At 38.3% G+C, this 16,248-nt stretch overlaps 2 protein-coding genes across 3 annotated transcripts in view; one reads left to right on the forward strand and one right to left on the reverse strand.

Annotated features, from left to right (window-relative positions):
* FOCAD (focadhesin) overlaps positions 1 to 782 on the forward strand; it is a 256,525-nt gene extending 255,743 nt beyond the window's left edge. The window contains exon 44 of the mRNA XM_081150464.1: positions 417 to 782. Coding sequence (XP_081006590.1) covers positions 417 to 490 — 74 coding nt within the window. The 3' untranslated portion in view covers positions 491 to 782. The remainder of the gene's footprint in view (positions 1 to 416) is intronic.
* A 4,526-nt stretch (positions 783 to 5,308) lies between these two features.
* HACD4 (3-hydroxyacyl-CoA dehydratase 4) overlaps positions 5,309 to 16,248 on the reverse strand; it is a 29,229-nt gene continuing 18,289 nt past the window's right edge. For both annotated transcript variants that reach the window (XM_081150978.1, XM_081150977.1), the window contains exons 5-7: positions 16,061 to 16,167; positions 6,936 to 7,061; positions 5,309 to 6,165 (exon numbers count right to left, since the gene is read on the reverse strand). In XM_081150978.1, coding sequence (XP_081007104.1) covers positions 6,083 to 6,165; positions 6,936 to 7,061; positions 16,061 to 16,167 — 316 coding nt within the window. In that variant the 3' untranslated portion in view covers positions 5,309 to 6,082. The remainder of the gene's footprint in view (positions 6,166 to 6,935; positions 7,062 to 16,060; positions 16,168 to 16,248) is intronic.

The following is a 16,248-nucleotide window of genomic DNA, read 5'->3' on the forward strand; positions in this document are numbered from 1 at the left end:
TGGGTTTTTTTACCTTTTAATTAAATATTTAATGGAAAAATCATATTCATGTAGAAAAGTTCTCGAGTCATAGATTTTTATAAAGGGAACCCGCCTATGTAATCAGCACCCTAATTAAGAAAAAGTATATTTCCAGCATCCCTGAAGTCAGTTTTTGTTTTAATTCTGCAGAATTTCCCCTGAACTGGTGCAAAAAATAAACACCCCCCCCCCCAAAAAAAAAAACTTTTCCCCAGTCTTTATTAATGGTTTTCTGCCATTAAAATTCTAAGGCTTGATGGTAATTCTTAGACTTGAAGATTAGCCAAGTGAGGAAAAGCCAAGTTCTGTCCTGATACTCTTTTTGACCTAAATGACCTTTGCAAATGCAGCTCAGCCAAATGCAACAAGTGTACTTTGTTTTTTTGTCCCTTTAGCCACCCTGCTGTCCTTAAGAGCTCTCCCAGAGTTTAAGAAGAAGGCCGTATGGACCAGAGCATATGGCTGGTGAAGTTTTGCCATAGCCAGCCGCCTTCTCAGCCGGAACAGAAAAGCCACACAAATGGAAGAAAATTTTCAGAACTGTGTCGGGATCGCTGAGACGTGATGTAGAGAGTCAAGGATCATGAAAGGGTGGCCACATAACAATGCCAGGAAAGGGGACATTGCTTCCCTACCCAGCCAGTGGAGACTGAAACGAGAACTTGAAATTTATTTAGCTAGAGTTCAATCTGAAGATTTTCTTTGTGAAACTGTGACTGTATCATTTTCTCCCCCCAAAATTCTAGTAAAATGATTCCATGAATTTTGTGCATGTGATTTTTGTTTTCAGGCATAGGTAAGGTTTTGCCAGCCAAACCAAACTATAGTGGTGACGGAGGCATCGTGATCTATTTCCCATAAAGCCTCTAGGGGATAGTCATCGGCTCAATGAGTTAGACACCTTTTCTTATTCTTATTGATGAAACATTCTCTTGGAACCTCGATACACGGTTAAATAATAAGTGTGGTGTTAAACATGAGCTACATCAGGTTGGTTAGTGGTGGCTATAATTTTCTTACTCTTGAGCCCCTTGAATGCAGGTGAAAGTTACCCAATTCAAAATGGCTTGAGCTAAAAAGGAGACTATAATTAGGTCACAATCCAAGAAGTTAAAGAGCAGATCTGATCAGTGAATCAGTGCCACCAGGCTTTGCTCCTCTCAGGATCACTCCACACAGTTGTCAAGACGGCTGCCAGCAACCTCAATGGAAGGAAAGGTGTCTTTGCCCACAGGTATGGCAGGAGCAATGTGGGGAAGACTCCAGTTCATCTCGAGTCACCTGCGAGTCCCTGGGAGGTGGGGTCATCTACTTGACTAGGCCTGGTTCATATGTCCACTTGATTGGTTTCCCCAGAAGAAAGGTTATGGGATGCTAGGCAAGCAAAAAATGACAGATACCGCCTTGAAAGATTCATCTTTTTTGTAAGTACAAATCCCTATCTTAATCTGGATGACTAGTGGCCTAATGACAAGTAAATGAAGGTATGTGACAATATCCTAAAGGGTTGCATTTTACTCAAGAGCTTGAGAATCAGCCAGCATTTTAATTTTGATTTAAGATAATTTTAATTATCTTCCCTTCATGCAGTCATTAATCAGGGCTGTCTTTAGCAAATCATGTAAATATATATATATATGGATCACCGGGAGAGATTTTACCAGTGGAATAATGTACCTCTGTGTCTGTCATGCTGCAGCACAGCGCCTGCTGCTTCATAAGCACATGGAACTGTCAGTGTTCCCACGTGACATCACCTTGACGTCGTCACCAAGTGTACCTACCTGCACTTACGTTAAAAATAGATCTGCTAATTTTGTTTTTCAAATAGCTGGGTTTATGTTACCAGGTTTCAAATAGTTGTGTTTCACTGTGTAACTGTTCCCAGGTCACCGTTCTTCCTTTTGCTGAACTCCACAGGGTGCTGAGACGCCTACAGGAAAAAAGGGGAGGGAAGGCGAGCGCTCAGGTAGTACTGACCTGCATTGCCAATATTTCATATGTAGTCGTCTTGAGAGGCCAGGCCAGAAGGAGATGAATTTAAAGGAAGCAGAAAGGTAGAAAATTTGTGTTAGAAGCCAACTTCCCTTTTTTTCCCACCTACCCTTCTTAAACTTCCTCCAGTGAGAGGTTGAAAGTTATCTAATATTTATTGTTAGATGCCAGACTGTTAGTGCACTTGTATTATCTCATTTCACTCTTGCAACAATACTGTGAAGAGGCATTTATTTTCTATTTTTAAATGGAGAAAGCACATCTAATAAGTGGCAGAGCTGTGCCTAGAATCAAGCTCCTAGGACCCCAGATCCAATGCTCTTTCTACCATAGGAGGCTCATCAACACTTTAAGATGAAAACGCCCACCAAGGATTAAACCTTGGTTTTAATATGCTTATGGTTTAATGTGCTTCATTAAACCTATGGCTTAATGTGCTTAATGTAGATTTCTGTAACCAGATCAAGGACATAATCCTGCTTCATGTTAGTAAGTCCCTGGAATTGGGAAGTTGGGGAGCTCCAGGGCAAAGGAACAGATCCTTCTTGGGTTGAAGGACTTTAGGTTCCCAGACCAGGCTGCGAACGTGGATGGCAGTAAAGGGCGGAGAAGGGGAAGGGGACACTGAGAGCGAGCTTGCTAATGCTCGGGGAAAGGGTGGAGATCCGGCCCAGACTTCTGAACCTGCCTGCCGTTTTCGATCCCGCCCAGCTTCTTCCCATTCAAACTATGTCCCTGCTCTGGCCCTAGACAGGAAAACAGAAGAGTACAAAAGGGAGGAAATAAGAAACACCTCTGCCTTCTCCTCCCTGGCTCCCTGTTTTTGTCCCGAACAGTCTTGACCATAAAATTTGTAGGATTTTCCTATTCGTGGGAACTTCTAAAGAGTCTAAAATGGAAGATTGTAAATTTGAAAATCTAAAAGTTCTAAAATCTCAACATTCAGCACCCTTTCCCTAGGTTCCCTATGACCTCAGGTAGGATTTAAATTATTCCCTTAGGAGATTTTACTTTGTTCTCTAGAAACCAGAAGCCTCTGCTTTTTTAGACCAGATGTTCAAAGCTATATACAAAAGGAAACTTTTCCTTACAGGACATCTTCTGTTAGTTTTTGAAATTGTAAATTGCCAAGACAAGGAGCATGCTGGGATTTACTAACATTAATGTGTGGGGTCAAAGCCACGTGTCTCAGAAATATCCAAACACGCTGGCTCTTGATTTGAAAAGTGTACATCTGGGACAAGTGTCAGGGTTCGTGTGAGCGCCTACAATCTCCTTTGTGTTTTATTTGTAATGTAATGGCTCCAAGCTAACTAATAGGCTGTTAATACCCTTTTTATTGAAGTTGATTGCCAGAGTTAACTTCTCAATGATTTTAACCGAAGATATTGCTATTGTAATTATGTAAGGAGTAAGACTTGGTTAAAGATTCAACTGGTAGCAAAATAACTTAGTCACTTTGAAAGTAAGCAGTAGTTTTAGATTTTGGGTGAACACTTTAGTAAGTTGCTGTTTTAGAAGAGAAATCAGATCGTTCGGTTAAGAGGACGGGGCTTCCTTAAAGCCAGAGGTGTAGGCCAGTCTCCGTTCCGTTTGTGTATCTGACCAACCAGCCTGTTCTTAGCTGCAGGCATTTCACAGGGAACTGCGGACAGAACGGGGCTTCAGCAGTTCGTGTCCCTCATCATTGCTGAAAAACACCCACAGCATCCTCTCCGTGTGTAAATGCGTCATTGCCCTGGTCTAGGACAAGGTAATATGCTTTTATATTTTCTGGAAGGAAATATGTTCTTCAGAATCTGGAAATTCTAAAGTCTTTTCAAATGTATGACATGTATTATAGTTATTAAGTGCTTAAATTGGCATGTAACCTGTTAATCTTCACGAACAGTCCATTTTTTAAAATTGCAGTTTAGGTCATTCAGTTCTCGTCAAACATGGGGAGCTGGCGAAGTAACGCCCCGCTGGATCACTGACCGATGCCTCGGGCTTTGGTTCCCCTCGCTGGACGGCAGTGACCCACCTCAGGAGGCAGTGTGAGGGTTAAAGGAAGACTACGGAGGCGTGCTTCATAAATTCTAAAATGCAGCGGAAAGGCCACCCCTTTTACGTTTCCCCGGGAATCAACAGCGGCCGTCATGCTCGAATGCGGGCCTGCTGTGAACGTTAGGACTTGGTGACATAATGGCAGTTTCTTAATGAATTAAGTTCTCTCCTTAACAGTGAAAACACAGAAGCAAGTAGGAGCACATGCAGAAAAGATACCTGTGTAAGTTTAAAAAAGCTACATTAGGTTTCTTCTGAACACAAAGTACTCTAAGGTTAGTCAAATATCATTGAGAATCACCTAATTAATGGGATAGGCTTCTTCGAATGTTTTTTCTGGATGTGCTAGTGGTAATCCGTGAGGTCGGAGATGCAGAATAGTTACGAGTGTCCGCTGTGTGCCACCATCCAATGTTCTGGAGCACAGAGTGAGCAAGACGTGACATTCCTGTCCTCATGGGGCTTATGTTCAGAAAATGTAAGTCAGCGAACCAGCAGGTAATAAAGAAAAGCATCCAGGAACCGTGTTATAAATGTTCTCCTCCTGTAGAGCCCTTTACCTTTACAAAGGTTTCCTTCATCATACTCCATTGCTCTGCACAGCCACCTTGGACTGCTGAGGAAACTGGCCCTGGGGAGTCATTCGGTGAGGAAACATCGCAGCTGGACTTCAAATCGAGACCAGTGTCCTCACCTCCAGGCTACACTCTCCCTCCCAGGACCCATGGTTCAGCTGAACGCCACCAAGTGAGTACAGTGGACACCTACGTGTATCTTATGAATTAAGGGATATTTTTACAAATTGATTTTCACATAGACTTGACTAACCTTTGTTAAAACAAGATTTAAAACACCAGTTACCCTTAGCAAAGACAGGAATTTATAATTAATCTATTTTGTATGTTTAAAAACTAGATAAGCATAAGAAAAAATAAATGCCATCATCTTCCTTCTGAAAACTGAGAACTATATTGTATGTTGGCTCATTTGCGGGGCCTGTCAAAATGCAGGTTCCCGGGTCCATTACTAAAGTCTCTGATTCAAGAGACCATTAGTGCAGCCCAGGAATCTGCATTCTAAACTCTGCTTTTAATTCTGCGACCATTGCTCCCTGGAATTACTTTGAATAAACAACCTGGAGAAAAGTACCAAGTCAATATGAGATCCAGAAGAAGAAAGTAAAGGTTATCTGACCAGAGTTTCAAAGCAAAAATAAACAAAAGGAAGATGGTGGGGAAAGGAGAGATAATTTTTATTTAAATCACTTTAATACTTCAGCATAATAAAGTGTAACTGTGTTCTTTGTATATAAATTTAAACAAATGTAAGCTTCTCCAGAGAAACATTTAGATATGGATGTTACAGCGACTTCAAATAGTGGAGGAAACAGATTCTTCTATGGGACAATTTGCTCAACATAGGCAGAGTAAGGTAAAGAAAAAAAAAGTTAACTCTCTTAGGGACTTCAGTGAAATGTGGCACATTCCTTAATAACAAACTTGTTTGCAGGAAGCCTGGCAAAGGCTTTGTCATGTTGACCTGTGACTGGCACACTGCAGGCACAAAATAAGTGTTTCTTGAGCAAACACAGGCTTGTGTATGCAGCTGACTAACCTGTTTATTGAAGCAAAAGCTGAGGCCAGAATGAGAGTGTTCCTTGAAAAGCGCACTGCGGTAAAATAAAACGCATCGAGCTGCACGCAGATGTTTGGAAGAAGGTCGTCGTCGCTTTGTATTTAGCCTGTTTGACAAAGGAAAAGCTCAGGACTCTGCTGTTACATGTGCGTCTGTGTTTTACTTGTATATGTTAGTAGACTTTTGCTGAGTGATAAAGTGAATTCTCCACAGCAGTCTTATTCGGTGCTGTGATGTGAACAGCATCGGGAGGAGTACAGTCATTTCATGTCATGGATTTTTGTCAAACGCTAGGTATTTTCCCACCAGAGTGCTTCCTGTGTTGTGTTTACTGCAGCAGAATCCACAAGCCTGTTTTCCTTATGTCACATCAGAATGCTGTGCCTCACATTTTCTTCTTTTTAATGGGAAGGACTCTGAGGACGTCTCTTCTTTCTGAGTAAAGATGACTGTAGGTAAAATACATACCTAACATGAAGAAGGAAATGGTAAATGGTAAGTAAGTTTGATTAACCATTTCTTTGGAAAGAACCATAGTTTTAAAATATAGCGCTGCCTGGAGACCAGAGATGGGACACTTGCAAGGAAGATTCAAAGAAGAAATGCTTAAAGATTTTCAGCAGGAAGGACAGTAAAGCAAACCCCTTCCACCTCACTATTTTGCTCATTGCAAGGAATTCACTTTTCCCTTTAAGGGAGCACTCTCCACTTCCCCTAGTGCCTCACATCTGTCTTCTCTTTTATGTGGTGGTCTTATATATTTGACAGTTGTTACTTTCTAGAGGAAATCACTAACTTGGGGATTTGTGATGGTTAGAGCTGGGGAAGATAAAATTTAATAATGGAAATCTTTTTCCCAATTTCCTGGGTAAAAATTGATGAAATTTTTTCAACTTAACTTTTTGTTACATACATTTTTTTGCCTGCTAGGAAAGAAACGGAAAACTAAATAGATAAGGCTGGTTGTTTTTGATACTTGTGTCTATGGTCAAAACTTCTATATTTCGTACATAATGCAGTTACATTTTCTGCAAGTAAAACTGTTCTGTTTCATCTCTTGTTTATAATACTTTTTTTAAAGATCAATTTCTAGATGCTTTACTAACAGGGTCTAATTCATTGTACCAGGCTTCCTCTTTGGTCTTCCCTATGTTTATATACCTTTCCTTTAAGGTTGATGGCAGCACAAACCAAAAAGCACAGAAAGAATGCAAAAACAAAATAGAAAAGCCACTTACCTATAAAGAGCATCATGAGATATATTTTCAGCACATATGGGAAATAGATGGATAAGTCAAAGGGCAGCTTTGTGGAATAAGTGCCAAATGATTCAAAATAAGGCAGCGACTGATAGATGGCGAATGCTGTTTAAAGAAAAGAGAAGTTAAGCAGAGACACCGCTGTGATTCCTTAGGTGTGTGTATGTGTATATTATATCTGCACAGTGAAAAGATATCTTGAATTTGATGAGTTTTGTGACGATTTATGAATACTTTAGCTAAAGCTAGTTTGATATAGAAATCTGAATGATTAAACTGACAAGGCCATTACAGCGGTGTGACCTGAAGTTTTGTCCATCTAATAGTTTACAATATTTCTTCAAATGGTATCTCAATATACCTGTCCCCTTAGCCACAAATAGGGGTGGGTGATAGATGAACAAATATAGAAAATGCTGCATATATTTCCCTCTTGGAGTTGCACAACACACATTAGTATAGTAGAGATTCTGAAAAGTTCTGCAATCAAGTAACTGGCTTCGGAAGAAGGTCCAAGATGGCCTCACAGGAGGATGCCGAGCTTACCCCCTCCGAAGAACACATAGAATGTACACCTACATTTAGAACAATTTTTCCTGGCAGCTGAGGACCACTTGCACAGCTTCTGTACAACAAATGAGAGACCACATAGAGAAGGTTGGGGAACTGAGAGAGCTATCCAGGAGCTGGGGGAACTTTCTAGGACTGGAGGAACCAGGGAGCACTATTGTTTGTTTTCCTGGCCCTTGGAGAGAGGGTGGGGAGCTCTATCCAGGCTCTCTGGCCAACCTGTAGGGCTGCTGTAGCAGGTTCTCAGCTCCAGCAGGAACAGAAGGGTGCCATTGTGTGCATGCACAGGGCCCCTCCACCCAGAAATTAATCTAGCAAACACTGTAGGGCCCTGCTACATGCATCCACTGGGCTCCCCCACCCAGAGAGTGCAGAACTAGCCAAGCATTATAAAGCCTGCATGCAGGACTGACCTGTCCGGAGAAAGTGCAGAGGTAGTGGGGGCTGCTGCACCTGGAGAAAGTACAGAACTAGTAGGGTGCTGCAGCACCAGCACATATGGTTGCCCTACCAAAAGAGGAAGGAATGCTTCCAAAATCATTCTGCAAGCACAGCATTACTAATATTAAAACCAGATGAAAACATTGTGCAAAAAAGAATTACAGACCAATAACCCTGATGAAATGCATGCAAAAATTCTCAAACTTTTGGCCAGCTGAATCAAGATTATACACCATGATCAAGTGGGATTCATACCAGGAATGAAAGGTTCCGTATCACATTAACAAAACCAAAGATAAAGATCATATGATCATCTCAATAGATGAAGAAAATGAATTTGACAAAATCCAACATCCGTTTATGAAAAAAATCTCAAAGTGGGTAAAAAAGTAACTTACCTCAAAATGAAAACGACTTCATATGACAAGGCCACAGCTAACATGACAGTGAAAATTTGAAAGTTTTTCCTCTATGATCAGAAGGAAAGACAAGTAGGCTCACTCTCACCACTGTTATTCAATATAGTATTGAAAGTCCTAGCCGCAGCAATCTTGCTGACAAGAAAAAAAGGCATCCAAGTTGGAAAGGAAGAAGAAAAACTCACTATTTGCAGATTACATAATACATATAGAAAACCTTAAAGAATCCATTGAAAAATAGAATCGATGAATTCAGTAAAGTAGCAGGATACTAAGTTAATGTACAGAAATTTGTCATGTTTCTATACACTAACAAGCAGGAGGAGAAATTAAGAAAATAATCCCATTTATTAGTGATGTTCAACATCACTAGTTATAAGGAGAATGCTAATCAAAACTACAATGAGATACCATGGCATACCTGTTATAATGGCTGTTATCAATAAGACAAATAAGTGTTAGTAGAAAAGGAAAGTTCAGACACTGCTGGTGGGAATGTAAATTGGTGCGATCACTATGGAAAAAGAGCTACCATATCACAGAGCAATCCCTCTTCTGGGAATCTACCCAAAAAATTTAAAAACATGTATTGGTAATGATATATGTATCCGTACATTCATTGCAGCATTATTCACAATAGTCAAGACAGGGAAACAACCTAAGCGTCCTTTGATGGGTGATTAAAGATTTGGTACATTTATACGATGGAATACTGTTCATTCATAAAAGGTGAAATACTGCCATTTGTAACAATCTTGAGAATACTGTGCTAAGTGAAAGAAGTCAGACGCAAAATGACAAATGTGATTTACTCATTTGTGAGATATAAAACAAAAAAAGCCATACTCATAGATACAGACAACAGAATGGTACTTACCAGAGGGGGTGGGGGGTTGACTGGGGTCAAATATATGGTGATGGAAGGAGGCTACACTTTGGGTGGTGAGCACACAATTGAGTATACAGATGTCATATTAAGTAGCACACCCGAAATTTATATAATGTTATTAACCAATGTTACCCCAATTAATTAAAAACAAACAGTGTCAGCCAAAATGAAAGAACAGGACAAAACTCCAGGAAAGGAGCTAAATGAAATGGAAACAAGCAATTTACCAGATAGAGAACTTCAACAAAGAAATAGAAAAGATTTTTTAAAGCACCATTTAGAACTGAAGAATACAATAAGTGAAATGAAAACTATACTGGAGCTAATAAACATCAGATTAGATGAATGAGAGGACTGAATCAGCTATATGGAAGACAAGGTAGTAGAACACACCCAATCACAAGATCAAAAAGAAAAAAGAACTTTCAAAGATGATGATAGTTTAAGGGACCTCAGGGACAAATCAAGCACACCAACATTCACATCAGAGGGGTCCCAGAAAGAAGGGAGAGAGAAAGGGACTGAAAACCTACTTGAAGAAATAATGAAAGTTTCCTTCACCTGGTGAAGGAAATATACAAATCCAGGAAGCACAAAAAGTCCCAAAGATGCCAACACCAAGATAAATCATGATTAAAATGCCAAAGGTTAAAGACAGAGAATCTTAAAAGTACCAACATAAATGTAGCTAGTTATATACAAGGTTGCTCCCATAGGAGAGCTAGCAGATTTTTCAACAGAAAATTTTTAGGCCAGAAGGAAATGGCACAAAATATTCAAAGTGATGAAAGGGGGGAAATGTACAACCAAGATTACCCAACAGGTTAATAATTTAGAATCAAAAGAGAGAAAGTTTCCCAGACAAGCAAAAGCTAAAGGGAGTTCATCACTAAACCCGCGTTACAAGAAATGTTAAAAGCATTTCTTTAAGTAGAAAAGAAAAGGCCAAAAGTAAAAATAAGAAAATAAGGGAAATGAAAAATTTCAACTGGCAAAGGCAAATACTTAGTAAAGGTAGTGGATCAACCTATTATAAAGCTAGTATGAAGAATACACCCAATCACAGGATACAATACAATATATTGTACAATATATAAATACAATATATAAATACAATATTAAAATACAATAATAAATTAAGGAATACATACACATAAAAGATAGAAAAATGACAAAAACAAACATGGGAGTGTCAGGAAAAAATGCTATTTTAGAATGTATTCTAAAAGCAACCGTAGCTGAACAGATAAAATAAGACCTCCACACATGCTGCCTATACTTCAGATCAAAAGACAGAGACAAAGTAAAGAAATGGAAAAAGACATTTTATGCAAATAGAAACAAAAAAGGCTGGGATAGCAATAATTATATCAGACAAAAAGACTAAGACAAAGGCTGTAATAAGGGACAAAGAAGAACAGTTTATAATGATAAATGGATCAATCCAACAAGAGGACATAGCTCTTGTAAACATCTACACACCCAATGTAGGTGCACCTAAATATATAATGCAAATATTGACAGACATAAGGGAGAGATCGACAGTAATACAGTAATCGTAGGGGACATTAACACCCCACTTAACATCAATGGACAGATCAGAGAAAATCAGCAAGGAAAGTGACCTTAAATGAAACATTAGAACAGGTTAACTTAATAGATATTATAGGACATTTCATTCATAAAACAGAATATACATTCTTTTCAAGCGCAGTGGAACATTTTCCAGGATAGACCTCGTTAGCCACAACACAAGTCTCAATAAATTTAAGAATTAGAAATCCCATCAAGCATCTTCTCTGAGCAAAAAGTATGAAATTAGAAATCAATTAGAAGAAAAATTGAAAAAATCCCACAAACACATGAAGGCTAAACAACATGTTACTAAATAATGAATGAGTTAATGAGATCAAGTAGAAAATCAAAAGATAGCTTAAAACATTGAGAATGTAAACACAGTGACCCAAAATCTGTGGGACACAGCAAAAGCAGTTTTAAGAGAGAGATTTATATGCCTACCAAAAATCTCAAACAGTCTAACCTTAACAAAGCCCAAAATGAACAGAAGGAAGGAAATAATAAAAATCAGAGGGGAAATAACACTTAAAAAAAATAGAAAATATCAATGACACCAAGAGCCAATTCTTTGAAAAGATAAACAAAATTGATAAACCTTTTACCAGACTCTAAAAAAAAAAGAGGTCCAAATAACTAAAACTAGAAATGAAAGAGAAATGATGGAAACCACAGAAATACAAAGGATTATAAGAAAATGTTAAAACCAATTATATACCAACAAATTGGACAATCTAGAAGTAAATTTCTAGAAACAGTCTTCTAAGATTGAATCAGGAAGAAATAGGAAATCTGAATAGACAAGTACTAATAAAATTGAATCACTAATTAAAAAAACAACAACCAAGAAACAAAAGTTCTGGCTTCACAGGTGAGTTCTACCAAACAGTCAAAGAATAATTAATGCCTATCTTTCTCAAACTACTACTACTAAAAATTGAAGAGGAGAGATCGCTCCTGAACTCATTTTATGAGCCCAGCATTACCCTGATACCAAAACCAGACAAAGATACCACAAAAAAAGAAAATTACAGGCTAATATCCCTGATGAACATAGATGCTAAAATCCTCAACAAAATGGTAGCAAATCAAATTCAGCAATATATATTAAAAGCACCATACACCATGACCAAGTGGGATTTATTCATGGGATGCAAGGCTGGTTCAGTATCTGTAAATCAGTTAACATGATGCATAAACACTGAAAGATAAAAATCATATCATATTGATAGATGCAGAAAATGCATTTGACAAAATCCAACATCTATTCATGGTAAAAACTCTCAGCAAAGAGGGGACAGAGGAAACATACCTCAACATAATAAAGGCCATATATGACAAACTACAGCTGACATAATACTCAACAGTGAAAAGCTGAAAGCTTTTTCTTTAAGATCAGGATCAAGGAAAGGATGTCCACTCTCACCACTTATATTTGATACAGTATTACAAGTCCTAGCCACACAATCAGACAAGAAAAAGAAGCATCCAAATTGGAAAGAAGTAAAACTCATTATTTGCAGAGGACATGATACTATATATTGAGAACCCTAAAGAATCCACCAAAAAACGATTAGAACTAATAAAGGAATTCAGTGAAGTTGCAGGATACAAAATTAATTCTCAGAAATTGGTTGTTTTTATACACCAATACCAAACTATCAGAAAGAGAAAGTAAGAAAACTCTCTTACTATTGCATCAAAAAGAATAAAATATCTAGGAACAAATTTAACCAAGGATGTAACAGACCTGTACTCAGAAACCTGTTAGACATTGCTCAGAGAAACTGAAGATGACACAAGCAAGTGGAAGCATGCACTGTGCTCATGGATAGGAAGGATTAACATAGTTAAAATGTCCATATTTCCCAGAGCAATCTACAGATTTTATGCAATCCTTACCAAAATATCAGTGACATTTTTCACAAGACTGGAAGAAATAATCCTAAAATTTATATGGGACCAAAAAAAACCCCAAATAGCCAAAGCAATATTGAGAAAGAAGAACACAATTGAAGGTATCGCACTACTATAGGCTATAGTGGAGGTATCACACTACTATAAGGTTACAGTGATCAAACAGCATGATACTGGCATTAAAAAAAAATGCAGACACATAGATAAATTGAACAGAATAGAGAGCCCAGAAATAAGTCCACATTTATATGGTCAATTAGCATATAACAAAGAAGGCAAGAAAGACAATCTCTTCAATAAATGATGATGGAAAGCTAGACAGACAGATGTACAAAATGAAACCAGAGCACTTTCTTACACCATATACAAAAACAAAATGGATTAAAGGCTTAATATAAGACTGGAAACCATAAAACTCCTAGAAGAAAACATAGGCAATAGACTCTTTGACATTAGTCTTAGCAATATTTAGATATATCTTCTAGGGCAAAGACAACAAAAGAGCAATAAACCAATGGGACTACATCAAACTAATAAGCTTCTGCACTGCAAAGATAACCATCAACAAAGCCAAAGGGCAACCTACTGAATGGGAAGATACATTTGCAAATGATATATCTGATAAGGGGTTAATACCCACAATATATAAAGAACTCATACAGCTTATCATCAAAAAAATAAATAATCCCATTTAAAAATGGGCAGAGGACATGTATAGACAGTTCTCCAAAGAGGACATGCAGATGGCGAACAGACACATGAAATGATGCTTAACATCACTAATCATGAGGGAAATGCAAATACCACAATGAGATACCACCTCACACCTGTCAGAATGGCTGTTATCAAATCCACAAATAAGGGTTAGCGAGGCTGTGGAGAAAAGGGAACCCTGTGCACTGCTGGTGGAACTGCAAATTAGTGCGGCCACTGTGGAAAGCAGCGCGGAGGCGCCTCAAAAAATTAAAAATGGACTCAGTGACCCAGCAGTTACTCTTCCTTGTATTTATCCAAAGAAATCCGAAACAAATTCAAAAAGATATATCCACTCATATGTTCATTGCAACATTATTTACAACAGCCAACCAAGACGGAAGCAACCTAGGTGTCCAAAAGACAAGTGAATAGAGATTTTGTACATATATACAAGGGAATATTATTCAGCCATTTAAAAAGAATGAAATCTTGCCATTTGCAACAACATGAATGGACCTAGAGGGTATTACACTAAGTGACGTAAGTCAGAGACAGACATGCAATATTAGTTTCAGGTATACAAAACACACACACACAGATACACAGAACAAACTGATGCCTGCCAGATGAGAGGGGGGTGGGGTGATGGGGGGAAAGGTGAGAGGGATTAAGAAGAACGAATTGCCAGTTATAAAAGTAGTCATGAGGACGTGATGAACATACAGCATAGGGAATACAGACAATATTGTAATAATTATGTTTGTTTTCAGATGGGTACTAGGCCTATTGTGGTGATCACTACATAAGGTATATAAATGTCTGATCACTATGTTGTATACCTGAAACTAATATAATATTGTATGTCAACTATAATTGGAAAATAAATTCTTTAATGCAATACACAATCAGACCAATTTTAATCAGTTTGTCTAGCATAAAATGGAGGTGAAACTTAATGAGTGAAGTATGAATAAATGTGCTGAACTGGGAGTACAGTACTGGATTTTTCTCTAGTGTCCAGGTAAAACTCAATTACAAATGTCAGGCCTTGTTAGGCCTTTTAAAATACTGCTTCCCTCTTTCCATAGTTAAGGTGATGCAAATAATATGCCACATCTTTCCTTACATAGGAAATAGTAGAGACTTTAAATTTCATTTTCAAGGAGAAACTTGAATCTAACAATTTCATCATCAGTCAAACAATTGCACAATTAAACAAGTCAAGGAGAAGAGGACATTCACCAAGGTAAGGTATTAAGTGTGTCTAGATGAGCTAATGCTGACTGAATGGCTCTTCTCAGCTTGTAATTCAGCTGTTCAAGATGGATTCCTATTCTATAAAATTACATCATCACAAATACTCTATTCGGATTTAGAGTTTGTCTTAAGATACTTAGAATTTCACTTGGTTAAAGAAAAGAAAAATATATAACCAAAACTAATCGTTTGATCTACTTTTCAAGATGAAATGTGGAATTGAAATTTGAATAAAGTCCAACTATAACAGCACTATTGGATCAGAAGCTAAGCTGTAATGATAACCAAGATGAAGGTTTGAGAAATGGTTTGAGAAAACCTATTCCCACCTAGAGAATTATAAACACCATTCAGAAAAACCTTAGCACTGGGCAGCGGGCAGGGAAAGGGTACCAAACTGAAAGCTATGAGGAATGCTAAGGACAGAGGAGAGAAAATTCTTCCTCTCAAAGAGTGTACCACCTATTTGAGAACAAAAGATACGCATGTGAAATGACAGACATCTGTGCAGAGTGGAGGTGAGGTGGGACGGATAAAAGAGGCAAGAAAGAGACAATCAGTGGCTTCTGGGTACCGGTACTCAGCCATAAAAAAAGAAATGAAGAAATCTTGGCAGCTGAGATAGCATGGATGGGACCTAGAGACTATTATGTTAAGTGAAATAAGTCAGACAAAACAAATACTGTATGATTTCACGTATATGCGGAATCTAAAGAACAAAATGAACAAAAAAACAAACTCATAGATACAGAGGACAGCTGATGGTTCCCAGAGGGGCAGGGGATTAAAAAGTACAAACTTGCAGTGACAATATAAGCCATAGGGTGTAATGTGCAGCATAGGGAATAGAGTCAATAATACTGTAAGAACTAGGAATGGTGGCAAACTTTCTTGCGGCGATCGCTTTGTAAGGTATATAAATGTTGAATCACCATGTTGTATACCTGAAACTAATACTGCATGTCAGCTATAATTTAAAATATCTTTTAATTGGGGGAAAAACAATCCCTGAATCACTACATGTTAAACCCCCTTTGGATGAGTAAACGGACCGGTTAAACGATTTACCCAAAGCTCATGTGGAAATAACATTTGAATAAATTTTAATGAAGTCAAGAGCTTAGACTCATGTCCTAATTCCTCATCTAGTATTTTGTCCACTACGCAGAGCTGCTTCCCCCTCTAACTCTGCTCCTTCACGCTTTGCTTCTTTGCATCAAGGGAAGTATGACAGGAAAGAGGCACTGAGTCAGCTAAGCAGCACGAAAAATAGTAATTTAATATCAGTGAGCAATAGAGCTGTTGTCAGTGAGCAATAGAGCAAGTCGCTCTTTTCTTACCTTCAGCAAGAACACACAAAGGATAAATCGGCATCCACAGTGTCTGATTGAGCCAGATCAGGGAGGCGTAGGATATTCCTATGACTGACAACATGCTATTAGTGTACCTGAAAGGAGATAGGGAGCTCATAAGCATCAACTGCTGCTGCTGTCTGGGAAACGAGAGAATGAAATACTTTATTACGTAA

The sequence above is a fragment of the Miniopterus schreibersii genome, assembly GCF_964146895.1.
Source record: "Miniopterus schreibersii genome assembly, chromosome: 11".
In the NCBI taxonomy this organism is placed as follows: Eukaryota; Metazoa; Chordata; class Mammalia; order Chiroptera; family Miniopteridae; genus Miniopterus; species Miniopterus schreibersii.